We start from the raw sequence: 13,660 nt of genomic DNA on the forward strand, positions 1-13,660 counted from the left end.
ATTCGCTGTCAGAGAATGCTCGGCGGAGAATCTACGTAGGTGCTAGAAGCATCGTAGCATCTACATTCATTTAGATGGTCGAGCAGCTCTTAAATCTCCAATAGCCCTTGCAACGAGCTCAAAGATCGCTGCACAATGCCATGAACCACTTATGAGGGTAGGGGAAACCAAGAGGGGTATTTGCTGTGCGCCCCTGGTCACTCATGTGTTAGCAGTAACGACAAGCTGATAGGCTGGCCAGGGCAGGGGCGATGACTCCATGTGTTGGACCGGAACCTGTCTTGACTATCACTAACAAGGGGAGGCCGCCAATTGTGAAATTCAGATTCGATTCATACTGCGCATAATAAATGCTCATGGCCAGAGGTGTAATGTGGCAAAGCACCAAGATGCACTTCTCAGCCGTTGTCGAGAAAATCGACAGTTAAAAGAAACCGTTGCAGTGAAATACTCTCTACGATTTATAATTTCCGACAGCGTCGTGGCGCAGCGGTAAGGGCTCGGGTTCGTAATCCGAAGGTCGCCGGATCGAATCTCGCGCCATGCAACCTTTTTTTTTTAGTATTTGTTTTTTGTAATTCAAATATATATATATATATATATATATATATATATATATATATATATATATATATATATGTATATATCGTGGGGTCTCTAATTCGAACGTTTGACTTACACTATACGTATTCGTTTCGGAATATCGTTTCTACGTCTTCCGTTAACTACACGTGTAAACATTATGAAGACAATTAATAACATTTGTGAAATACAACTTTGTTTGCGGAAAACTAATCATGTTCGAAGTCGCCAGTTTTTCCACGAATCAAGTTCGAAGTCGCCAGTTTTTCCACGACAAACGACTTTCAACAACTTATTATATGCATAATTGTTGCAACTGATTGTCGGGAATTTTATATATATATATATATATATATATATATATATATATATATATTGGCGCGAGATTCGATCCGGCCATTTTCGGATTACGAACCCGAGCCCTTACCGCCGCGCCACGACGCTGTAGGAAACTATAAATCGTAGAGAGTATTTCACCGCAACGGTTTCTTTTAACTGTCGATTTTCTCGACAACGGCTGAGAAGTGCATCTTGGTGCTTTGCCACATTACACCTCTGGCCATGAGCTTTTATTATGCGCAGTATGAATCGAATCTGAATTTCACAATTGGCGGCCTCCCCTTGTAAGGCTATGGTTACAGTATCCGCACCTACCCGCCGACCCGTCTGCAACCGCTTGCACATTTGCGTTTAGCGGGTAGTCTAGCTTCAGGTGTCGTCCGCAGTAGGCGTTGGTCATTCCCGTGTGCACGTATATCACTCGCACACGCAGATACTGTACTGATTAATTCTAAAGTACGTTGCTGTATCAGGGGGCAGCCTGCAGAACATTCGACTTCATCTTAGAAACGAAACAAAGCAAGCTAATGGTGCCCAAATCATGTTTAAAGAGAAGTTGCGAAATCCTGGGCTGCCCTCCTCCCCCCCTCTCTCTTTGCCCATCATTTCCTCTTATCCTCCCTCTCTCTGCAGATCACCTCCTCCCCCCCCCCCTCTGTTCATTTCCTCTCCCCTCTTACCCATACCCCTGGCCTTCAGCCTTGTTCAATGTTATTGCAAACGAAACCTTTCTTGGGAAGTCGCTTAAAATAAATGGGTAAAACAGTTTGAGTCATTGATATACGGGGTATGAGAGAGAGACCTCTCCAGCTGGTGAAACTCTGAGGGTAGCAGCAGCTTCAATTACAGTGTTTCGCAAAGATTTAATCTGTGAATGGGCAGGATTAGAAAGTTTTGCACGGATCGGATTCCGTAGCGGTATTCTAATCATAAGCTGCAAATATACGAGGGTTGGAACTTTAATAGTGGCAACTATCTATTTACAGCTCGTACAAAGTAGATACGTGTTTCAAAGTTTTACTGAGCTTCTAAGTAGTCACCAGCATTGTGTATAACCCGTTGCCAGCGATGTGGAAGTCGTAAGATACTCTCAGCAGTGCCAGCTGTGTTGACAGTTCGAGCGGCGCGGTCTATTGCCCGACGAATTTGTAGCAGTTCTGAAGCGAATGCCGTGAAGTGTTTCCTTCAGTTTAGAAATCGAGTTGTACTTATGAGGGCTTAAGTCAGGGGAGTGCTGTAGGTGGTATAGCACTTAGTACCCCATCAGTCAAACAAATCAGTAACAGCTTGCACTGTACGTGCTTGAGCATTGTCCTGCAAAATGATGGTCAGGTCCTGCAGAAAGTGTCATCACTTCTGTCTATAAGATGGTCGTAGGTTGTGTTCCAAAACTGAAAAGTACAGAGGCAGAAGTGACGACACTTTCTGCAGGACCTGACCATCATTTTGCAGGGCAGTGCTCAAGTACGTACAGTGCAAGCTGTTAGTGATTTGTTTGACTGATGGGGCTGTTAAGTGCTATACCACCTACTGCACTCCCCTGACCTAAGCCCTCGTGAGTTCAACTCGATTTCTAAACTGAAGGGAACACTTCACGGCATTCGCCTCAGAACTGCTACAAATTCGTCGGGCAATAGACCGCGCCGCTCGAACTGTCAACACAACTGGCACTGCTAAGAGTATCCCACGACTTCCACATCGCTGGGAACGGGTTATACAGAATTGGTAACTACTCTGAAGTCAGTGAAACTTTGAAACACGTATCTGTTCTGTAAATAAATAGTTTCACTATTAAAGTTCCAACTCTCGTACCTTTTCTGTTCCCTTTAAAACCAAAAACAAGGAATAGAAAACAAGACACTGTTATGCATACAATTTTTTCTTTGAAATTACAAATAAAGAGAAAGAATATATATGTGACAAAACAATTTGTCTAATGGTTTACATGCTTAGGTGTCGTGGCTGAAAGTGACTGCAAGAAAGATAATGGAACTGCACATGTTCACACCACGACGCAGCATTTTCTTTCTCACAGTCGGTTTTAATACGAACTTGCACATCATTGTTTAAAAAAAGGTGTAGGCTATTCACTCAGAAGGTTTATAAGCGTGTCGTGTAAAAATTTAAAATAAAACCGTCAAGAAATTTTCGAAATTTTTGGTAACATTTCCCCTTTATGCATTATATAAATATTTATACATGATGTATGTGTTAAAATATATGTAGCCTTCGTCCGTCAGAATGTTCATTCGACTATAGAGTAAAAATTTGAAGTACTTCCAGATTTTTGACAACAACTTTTCCCGTTTAAATATTAGATATTTATATTACAAGTACAATGAGATGACAAAAGTGATGGGATAGCAATATGGACATATAGAGAAGGCGGTAGTACCATGAGATCAGTTTATAAAAGGGTGGTACATTAGCGCAGCAGACATTTGTAGCCGGGTGATTAGTGCGAAAAGGTTTCCGACGTAATTGTAGCTGCACGACGGGAGTGAACAGGTTTGAATGACAGTTAGAGTTAGACGCTTGGACTTTCCATTTCGGAAATCGTTAGGGTATTCAGTATTCCGAGATCTACGGTGTCGAGAGTGTGCTGCGACAAATTTCAGACATTACCTCTCACCACGGACAAAGCAGTGGCCGGCGACGTTCACTCGACAACCGAGAGCAGGGGCTTTTTGCGTAGAGTTGTCTGTGCTAACAGAGAAGGAACACTGTGTGAAACAACAGCAGAAATCAATGTGGGACGCACGAGGAACGTATTCGTTAGGACAGTGCGGCGAAATGTGGCGTTAATGGTCTATGGCAGCGGATGTGCGACGCGAGTGCCTTTGCTATCAGCACGACATCCCCTGCGGCGCTCCTTCTGTACTCGTGACCATGTCGGTTGGATCCTAAACAACTGAAGAACAGTGGCTTGGTCAGATAAGTCCCGATTCTAAGAGCCGATGGTAGGGTTGCAGTGTGGCGCAGGTCCCACGAAGGCTTGGACCCAAGTTGTCATCAAGGCACTGTGCAAGCTGTTGGTGGCTCCACAATGGTGCGAGCTGTGTTTACATGGGATGCACTGGGTCCTTTGGTCAAACTGAACCGCTCATTGACTGGAAATGCTTATGTTCCGCTTCTTGGAGACCATTTGCAGCCGTTCATTGACTTCATGTTCCCGAACAACGATGAAACTTTTATGGCTGACAATTCGCCGTGTCAACAGGCCACAACTGTTCGCGTTTCGTTTGAAGAAAATGCTGGACAGTTTGGGTGAATTATTCGGCCACCCAGATCGCCTGACATGAATCCCATCGAACATTTGTGGGACGTATTCGAGTGGTCAATTCGTGCTCAAACTCCTACACCGGCAACATTTTCTCAGTTATGGACGGCTATAGAGGAAGCACGGATCATCATTTCTGTGGGGGACTTTGGCACTTTCAGCGACTTGTTGAGTCCATGCCACGTCCAGCTGCTGCAGTACGCCGGACAAAAGGAGGTCCGACACAGTACTAGGCGGTGTCCCACGAGTTTAGTCGCCTCGTTGTATGTAGCCTTCTTCCGTTCGAATTTTCATTAGAGTATCGTGTAAAAATTTGAGGGAAGTTGATCAAGAGATTTTCGAGGTTTTTGGTAACAACTTTTCCCGTTTATATGTCACATATGTACTTATGTATAAGACGTGTATGGAAAATGTATAACTCGTGTTTATTAGAGTATCGTGTTCATTAGAGTATCGTGTAAATCGACCAAGAACTTTTCGACGTCTTCGGTTACAACATTCCCCGTTTATATACCACGCGTATATTTATATATCATGTGTGTATTGAAAAATATACCGCCTACGTCTGTCTGAACGTCCATTAGAGTATCGTGTAAAAATTTAAAGTATCGGTCAAGAAAGTTTCGAGATTTCTGGTAACAATGGTTCCAGTTTATATGTTACATACGTACTTATACATTACAGATATTTAAAAAATATACAAACTATGTCCGTCCCAATTTTCATTAAAGTCAAGTGTAAATATATGGAGTAAATATATAAATTGCTTTTCGAGATTTATGGTAACAACGTTATAGAAAGACTTGTCTTTATATAGTAGCATAAATTAAGGGGATCTGGTCATGTTTAAACGTACTAACATTGCTACTCATTTATCAAAAACTATCTGTTCAAACCAAGTGGAAATTGAAACTTGCGTAAGATGTCATAATTTCTTCAAAGTGTATTACTTATTTAACCGTAGCGTTATTATTTCACTAGAAATCCATAGAAAAGTAGGTGATATAAAAAACTGGCATTTAAAAAATATATAAATATTTGTCACAATTGCCATAATTCTAGTACACTTTAATGATATTGATGTAATTAATTTCTGCACCAAGTTTCACTGAAAAACACAATAAGATAACTTCCTGAAATCATGCGTCTACTTCAAAACACCTCAAACACGTAAACAGAGCGCTGAAGAAACTGTTACGTAGACTCGTTTAGCACCAGGGTGACCAATTCGATGAACAGTGGCCAAAGACAAAGGAAGTCTGCTGCAGCCGGGATAAAACAGCTGAACTGACAGCAGACAGAAGGGAGCCTGTCACTGTTTGGTAAATGTTTCTCTTTCCGATCAATATGCGCCAAACAAAACAGAAAAGATAAGTATTCCTGTTCTGAAAGGACCAGGCTACAGCTTAACACAATAAAAAGATTCGTTGCTTCGACGGATTATCACCTCCTGGATCCCTTAATGCTAACAGTGTCTGTGCACCTAGTAAACTTAAGTAATCAATTACCTTGCATACCTGTTATGGCGAGTATCAGTAATTCAGTCCGAGTGAATGTAATATTCAGTGAACTCTGGGAACAGCGAAGATTTTACGTTTTTTCTAAGATTAAATTTTAGAGATGTTATAATCATTTCATTAGAAACGTATCAGGTTTCCACCACTTTTAATACCTTTTTTTGGATAAAATTCTACTTCAATTTGAAAGATCAATTGTTTTACTAATCAATTTTTATATGATCTTTGTTCATGGCTGATATAAGGCATATTAGGGACTTTCTTGTTACGTTAATAATCCAAAGAATACGAAAACACTGAGATGACTCAGTGAGAGGTGCGTGGACGACGTCAGAAAACTTGATGGAGCAACTAGGATGAGTGTAGCTGAAAACAAAAATCGTGTAAAGTGTACGGGCGGTCCTTATCCAGTGGTGCAGATGAAATAGATGACATACCGTACCACCAGTACAGGTGGAGAAACTAGAGGGATGCTCTCTATTTGGTTGTATGAAATATTATGTATTTTTTATTGTGCAAATGCAGCTACGTTTCGCATAGAGAGCAGGCAAGCGAAGGCAGTGGTAGCAGTAGCAGCAGCAGCAGCAGCAGCAGAGCGACAGAAGCGATATTCTGAGGGCGAGAAGTGCTCCTCACTTTTTGCCGCCTGACCTCAACATGCGCTTGCGCTCCCGGATGTTGGCGGCGTGCCGCTGGATGCGGTACGGGCTGCCGCCGCCGCCCCCGCCGCCGCCGCCCGCCGCCGGGTAGAAACCGCTGCCGCCCCCGCCGCCGCCGCCCGCGGAGGCCGAAGAAGGGCCGCCGGGGTCGTCGCCGGTGCCGTCGTCCGCTGCTGCGGGACACCACACACTCTGCTGTACATCCACGCACACTTCCGCTACAGCACCGGGCAGAAATCGTGGAAGTTATGTGGTGTGCGAAACTTAGGGACGAATGTAACTTTCACAAATGGTTCAAATGGCTCTGAGCACTATGGGACTTAACATCTATGGTCATCAGTCCCCTAGAACTTAGAACTACTTAAACCTAACTAACCTAAGGACATCACACAACACCCAGTCATCATAACTTTCACACGATGTACGTAATGCGAGGAACAATCAAACAATTTAAAATCTAAGACGTTATAATAGTCTATATGACTGAAAATCCAAATCCGCATTAGCTGTTTACTATGATTTTCCCTTTTTGATGACCAGTTTCATACCCTGGAGGTATATCTTCAGACCATATCTGCATACACACAGAGTCGCCAAAGAAATTGATATAGGCATGCGTCTTCAAATACAGAGATATGTAAACAGGCAGAATACGGTGCTGCTATCGGCAACTACTATATCAGACAACAAGTTGTAAGTAGGCTGTTTATGTTTTCTTATTGGCAACGTTACGTAGCACTCTATATGAAAATCACTGGCTGTGCGGTGTGCAGTCTGTGGCTAGTTTGCATTGTTGTCTGCCATTGTAGTGTTGGGCAGCTGGATGTGAACAGCGCGTAGCGTTACGCAGTTGGAGGTGAGCCGCCAGCAGTGGTGGATGTGGGGAGAGAAATGGCGGAGTTTTGAAATTTGTAAGACTGGATGTCATGAACTGCTATGTATATTATGATTTTTCAACACTATGCAACGTCCACTTAGAAAAATTACACATGACTGTGCTTAGACTGTCACACAATATTTTTAGCGCAACGCAATCTGACTTTCAATAATCCCTACAAAAGAATGGCCCTGACTAACATTAACCTATACCTTTCACAAATCACTTACCTCACAAAAATCTTCGTTACTCGAACTACTGCAATGTAGCGTGCGCCACTACTGCCAGCTAAATAAAAGCTTCTAACTACTGAAGGCACTAACTACTGATAGGCATAGTTAGCAAATGAAAGATTTTGATTGAGAACAAATGATGTATTTACCTTAATAGTCATAATACACTCCTGGAAATGGAAAAAAGAACACATTGACACCGGTGTGTCAGACCCACCATACTTGCTCCGGACACTGCGACAGGGCTGTACAAGCAATGATCACACGCACGGCACAGCGGACACACCAGGAACCGCGGTGTTGGCCGTCGAATGGCGCTAGCTGCGCAGCATTTGTGCACCGCCGCCGTCAGTGTCAGCTAGTTTGCCGTGGCATACGGAGCTCCATCGCAGTCTTTAACACTGGTAGCATGCCGCGACAGCGTGGACGTGAACCGTATGTGCAGTTGACGGACTTTGAGCGAGGGCGTATAGTGGGCATGCGGGAGGCCGGGTGGACGTACCGCCGAATTGCTCAACACGTGGGGCGTGAGGTCTCCACAGTACATCGATGTTGTCGCCAGTGGTCGGCGGAAGGTGCACGTGCCCGTCGACCTGGGACCGGACCGCAGCGACGCACGGATGCACGCCAAGACCGTAGGATCCTACGCAGTGCCGTAGGGGACCGCACCGCCACTTCCCAGCAAATTAGGGACACTGTTGCTCCTGGGGTATCGGCGAGGACCATTCGCAACCGTCTCCATGAAGCTGGGCTACGGACCCGCACACCGTTAGGCCGTCTTCCGCTCACACCCCAACATCGTGCAGCCCGCCTCCAGTGGTGTCGCGACAGGCGTGAATGGAGGGACGAATGGAGACGTGTCGTCTTCAGCGATGAGAGTCGCTTCTGCCTTGGTGCCAATGATGGTCGTATGCGTGTTTGGCACCGTGCAGGTGAGCGCCACAATCAGGACTGCATACGACAGAGGCACACAGGGCCAACACCCGGCATCGTGGTGTGGGGAGCGATCTCCTACACTGGCCGTACACCACTGGTGATCGTCGAGGGGACACTGAATAGTGCACGGTACACCCAAACCGTCATCGAACCCATCGTTCTACCATTCCTAGACCGGCAAGGGAACTTGCTGTTCCAACAGGACAATGCACGTCCGCATGTATCCCGTGCCACCCAACGTGCTCTAGAAGGTGTAAGTCAACTACCCTGGCCAGCAAGATCTCCGGATCTGTCCCCCATTGAGCATGTTTGGGACTGGATGAAGCGTCGTCTCACGCGGTCTGCACGTCCAGCACGAACGCTGGTCCAACTGAGGCGCCAGGTGGAAATGGCATGGCAAGCCGTTCCACAGAACTACATCCAGCAACTCTACGATCGTCTCCATGGGAGAATAGCAGCCTGCATTGCTGCGAAAGGTGGATATACACTGTACTAGTGCCGACATTGTGCATGCTCTGTTGCCTGTGTCTATGTGCCTGTGGTTCTGTCAGTGTGATCATGTGATGTATCTGACCCCAGGAATGTGTCAATAAAGTTTCCCCTTCCTGGGACAATGAATTCACGGTGTTCTTATTTCAACTTCCAGGAGTGTATATATAGCAGTTCATGACATCCAGTCTTACAAATTTCAAAACTCCGCCATCTCTCTCCCCACATCCATCACTGCTGGCGGCTCACCTCCAACTGCGTAACGCTACGCGCTGTTCACATCCAGCTGCCCAACACTACAATGGCAGACAACAATGCAAACGAGGCACAGACTGCACACCGCACAGCCAGTGACTTTCATACAGAGCGCTACGTAACGTTGCCAATAAGAAAACATAAACAGCCTACTTACAAAGTGTCCGGCGCAGTTGTTAGATCGGCTACTGCTGCTATAATGGCAGGTTATCAAGATTTGAGTGAGTTTGAACGTGGTGTTGTAGTCGACGCACGAGCGATGGGACTCAGCATCTCCGAGGTAGTGATGCAGTGGGGATTTTCCCGTACGACCATTTCACGAGTGTACCGTGAGTATCAGGAATCCAGTAAAACATCAAATCTTCGACATCGCTGCGGCCGGAAAAAGATCCTGCAAGAATGGGACAGACGACCACTGAAGAGAATCGTTCAACGTGACAGAAGTGCAGCCCTTCCGCAAACTGCTGCAGATTTCAATGCTGGGCCATCAACAAGTGTCAGTGTGCGAACCATTCAACGAACGTAATTCATATGGGCTTTCCGAGATGAAGGCCCACTCGTGTATCCTTGATGATTGCATGACAAAAAGCCTAACGTCTCACCTAGGCCCTTCAACACCGACGTCGGACGAGTCTCGTTTCAACCGTACCGAGCAGTAGGACATATACGGGTATGGAGACAACTTCGTGAATCCATGGACCTTGCATGTCAATAGGGGACTGTTCAAGCTGGTGGAGGCCTGTGAAGTTGGAGTGATATCGGACCCATGATACGTCTAGATACGTCTCTGACAGGTGACACATTAGTAAGTATCCTGTCTGATCACCTGCATCCATTCATGTCCATTATGCATTCCGACGAACTTGGGTAATTCCAGCAGGACAATACGACACCCCACATGTCCAGAATTGCTACAGAGTGGTTACAGGAACACGATTCTGAGTTAAAATACTTCCCTGGTTACCAAACTCCCAGACTTGAACATTGTTGAGTATATCTGGGATGCCTTGCAACGTGCTGTCCAGAAGAGCTCTCCACCCCCTCGTAATCATACGGATTTATAGACAGACCTGCAGGATTCATGGAGTCATTTCCCTCCAGCACTACTCCAGACATTAGTCGAGTCCATGCGACGTCGTGTTGCCGCACTTCTGCGTGCGTACGGGGGCCCTACGCGATATTTGGCAGGTGTACCAGTTTCCTTGGATCTTCAGTGTACTTACAGATACAGTAATATTTAGATGTGCTTAACTTTATTTGACGTTCGTGAAATCGGTCGGAGCGAAGTAAATTTTGCCGCTTGTCTCTCGGGCAGAAGGGTAAGTAGCGCAGGATTTGAGAGACGGAAAGTTTGACTGTCTTTCAGATATGTGAACTCAGGGCCGTGCGCGACTCTTACCGACCTTGTGCTTTGGTACAAATTTCGACACGGAAGTGATATGGATTCTTGAATTAGATAGACAGTGATGTATAGCGATACTTACTGTAATTGTAGCGAGGAATATGAAATTAAATTGAGGTTATTGTAACATAACGCAATGAGTAGAAGAAAAATTACATTTAAGACAGTTAGCAAACTTTTGTGATCGTCTATATAAGTGCAATTACTGGTATTAATCAGTTAATGATCCGCTCACACAGACAACACAACAACACTTCGTCAGCCAATGGCAGTAGCACAGTTCTCGTGTCACTGAGGGTGGCAGCAGTCTGAAACGCAGAACAATCAACACGAACTGTTCCGAATGGTACCTACTTTCAATTATTAGTACTTGGGGGCTTCTATTGTGGGGTCATAACATACCAAATTTATGTAGGTTACCAACCGAAGAGGGGAAAAGGAAAACATTCTGAACGTCAGTTTTGCACAAAACACGTTTCCAGTGCCGTTGTGTTCTCGGTACTCTTTCCATGCAAATAGACTCGTTCCAAGTGTCGTATCATGGAGAAAGTGTTTCAGACATTGATTTTTAGGTGGCACCAAGCAGTAGAACCCAAATGCCACGCGTCAAGGCTACCTCCATTTAGCCCGGAATGCTTTAAAAAGATAACACACAAGTTTCTGGTGAGTGGGCACCGTTTTCTGACCTACGACAGATATTTGGCAACTACAGAGAAAAGAAGAAATGTAAACAAGACCTTTGTTGCTAAAGATTTACACAAGACTGTTGAATCAGCTATATCTATGTATCCTTTCCCTGTAATTCCAGTGCAGACAACTGACTTGTTTGATTTTAAAGGTGCTGCTGAAACACTGTTGCCAACGCAGACGTATAGATCTCCAAATACAATATGATCAAAGCGTTCGGTACTCATCTATCTCAAATAGCTATATGAAAAAGTCATTACTCTAAACAGAAGAATGAAAAAATGTCAACGTATTTAAAAGAAGAAAGACGGTGGCAGATGTATGCCATGTCGTAGTTGATCTGAAAGAGCAGCCATGTTTATCAGTTGCAGAACAGAGAGAAAAATGTTACCACTTCTTCCTCAGCACAGGGAGTTTTAAGGTAAACTTTGCAAGATGTGATCCCAAGAATGGGGTCGTTTAAGAAACGGAAGTCGATACTGAGAGAGTTCTTCTTGAATTTAATTATGTTATTCTTTTGTAAAAACCATAAAAGAAATGTGAGCCGCGCGGGGTAACAGCGCGGTCTGAGGCGTCTTGTCACGGGTCGCGCGGTTCACCCCGTCGGGGTTCGTGTCCTCCCTCGGTCACGGGTGTGTGTGTTGTCCTTAGCCTAAGTTAGTTTAAGTTAGATTAAGTAGTGCGTAAGCTTCGGGACCGATGACGTCAGCAGTTTGGTCCCATAGGATCTTACCACAAATTTCCAAAAGAAATGTGAAACGCTTTTTGTTGACTACAGTTCTAGTAATTAAAATACTACTGCTATATTCCTGTATTCGTATTACCAAAAATAAAACCTAGTGCCTGTATATCAACGCCATTTGAAACAAAAACCTGATTAAAAAGTTCTTAATAAATTATTCACTTTCTAATTTGCAGTTATGGTTTCGGAAACATAATTCAGTGGTATCAGAATTCCGTCTCAGTTTGCTGTGATTTGATTCTTCCAACAAATCTGAGATGTGGCACTTGGAACCTTTCCCATTTCCATTCATCAATTAATAATAACATTTTACCAGTTGTTAGTGGAATTCTTCCTAACATCGTGCTTTTCAACAGCTGTGGATGTGTAGAATACAAATTAAATTAGTTGGGAATAATAAGACTTGTACATATGGGTCCCACGCTGGCTCCCCACACTCAGTATTGACTCCAGAGCAAAAAACTTTCACGACTGCTGCGTTGAACAGTCCGCGTAGGACACCAACAAATGGAGCAACTTCATTCTGGATGTGTACATGGCCACGATCAAACGCGGTAGCTCCTTCCAGCCTTTCTACACTACTGGCCATTAAAATTGCTACACCAAGAAGAAATGCAGATGATAAACGGGTATTCATTGGACAAATACCTTATACTAGAACTGACATGTGATTACATTTTCACGCAATTTGGGTGCATATATCCTGAGAAATCAGTACCCAGAACAACCACCACTGGCCGTAATATCGGCCTTGATACGCCTGGGCATTGAGTCAAACAGAGCTTGGATGGCGTGTACAGGTACAGCTGCCCATGCAGCTTCATCGGGATACCACAGTTCATCAAGAGTAGTGACTGGCGTATTGTGACGAGCCAGTTGCTCGGCCACCATTGACTAGACGTTTTCAATTGAGAGATCTGGAGAATGTGCTGGCTAGGGCAGCAGTAGAACCTTTTCTGCATCCAGAAAGGCTCGTACAGGGCCTGCAACATGCGGTCGTGCATTATCCTGCTGAAATGTAGGGTTTCGTAGGGATCGAATGAAGGGTAGAGCCACGGGTCGTAACACATCTGAAATGTAACGTCCACTGTTCAAAGTGCCGTCAGTGCGAACAAGAGGAGACCGAGACGTGTAACCAATACACGTCCATACAATGACGCCCGATGATACGGCAGTATGGTGATGACGAATACACGCTTCCAATGTGCGTTCACTGCGATGTCGCCAAACACGGATGCGACCATCATGATGCTGTAAACAGAACCTGGATTCATCCGAAAAAATGACGTTTTGCCATTCTTGCACCCAGGTTCGTGATTGAGTACAACATCGCAGGCGCTCCTGTCTGTGATTCAGCGTCAAGGGTAACGGCAGCCACGGTCACCGAGCAGATAGTCCATGCTACTGCAAACGTCGTCGAACTGTTTGTGCAGATGGTTGTTGTCCATCAAACGTCCACATCTGTTGACTCAGTGCTCGAGACGTGGCTGCACGATCCGTTAAAACGCATTTCTCCTCCTTACACGAGGCATCACATCAACGTTTCACCAGGCAACGCCGGTCAACTGGTGTTTGTGTATGAGAATTCGGTTGGAAACTTTCCTCATGTCAGCACGTTGTAGGTGTCGCCACCGGCGCCAACCTTGTGTGAATGCTCTGGAA

General features: G+C 45.0%; 1 protein-coding gene across 1 annotated transcript in view; it reads right to left on the reverse strand.

Annotated features, from left to right (window-relative positions):
• The window catches only part of LOC124795566 (heart- and neural crest derivatives-expressed protein 1-like), a 64,004-nt gene that overhangs the window by 35,585 nt on the left and 14,759 nt on the right, over positions 1–13,660 (reverse strand). The window contains exons 3-5 of the mRNA XM_047259639.1: positions 6,926–6,951; positions 6,355–6,474; positions 1,188–1,197 (exon numbers count right to left, since the gene is read on the reverse strand). Coding sequence (XP_047115595.1) covers positions 1,188–1,197; positions 6,355–6,474; positions 6,926–6,951 — 156 coding nt within the window. The remainder of the gene's footprint in view (positions 1–1,187; positions 1,198–6,354; positions 6,475–6,925; positions 6,952–13,660) is intronic.

This window comes from Schistocerca piceifrons, chromosome 4 (assembly GCF_021461385.2).
Source record: "Schistocerca piceifrons isolate TAMUIC-IGC-003096 chromosome 4, iqSchPice1.1, whole genome shotgun sequence".
Lineage (NCBI taxonomy): Eukaryota > Metazoa > Arthropoda > Insecta > Orthoptera > Acrididae > Schistocerca > Schistocerca piceifrons.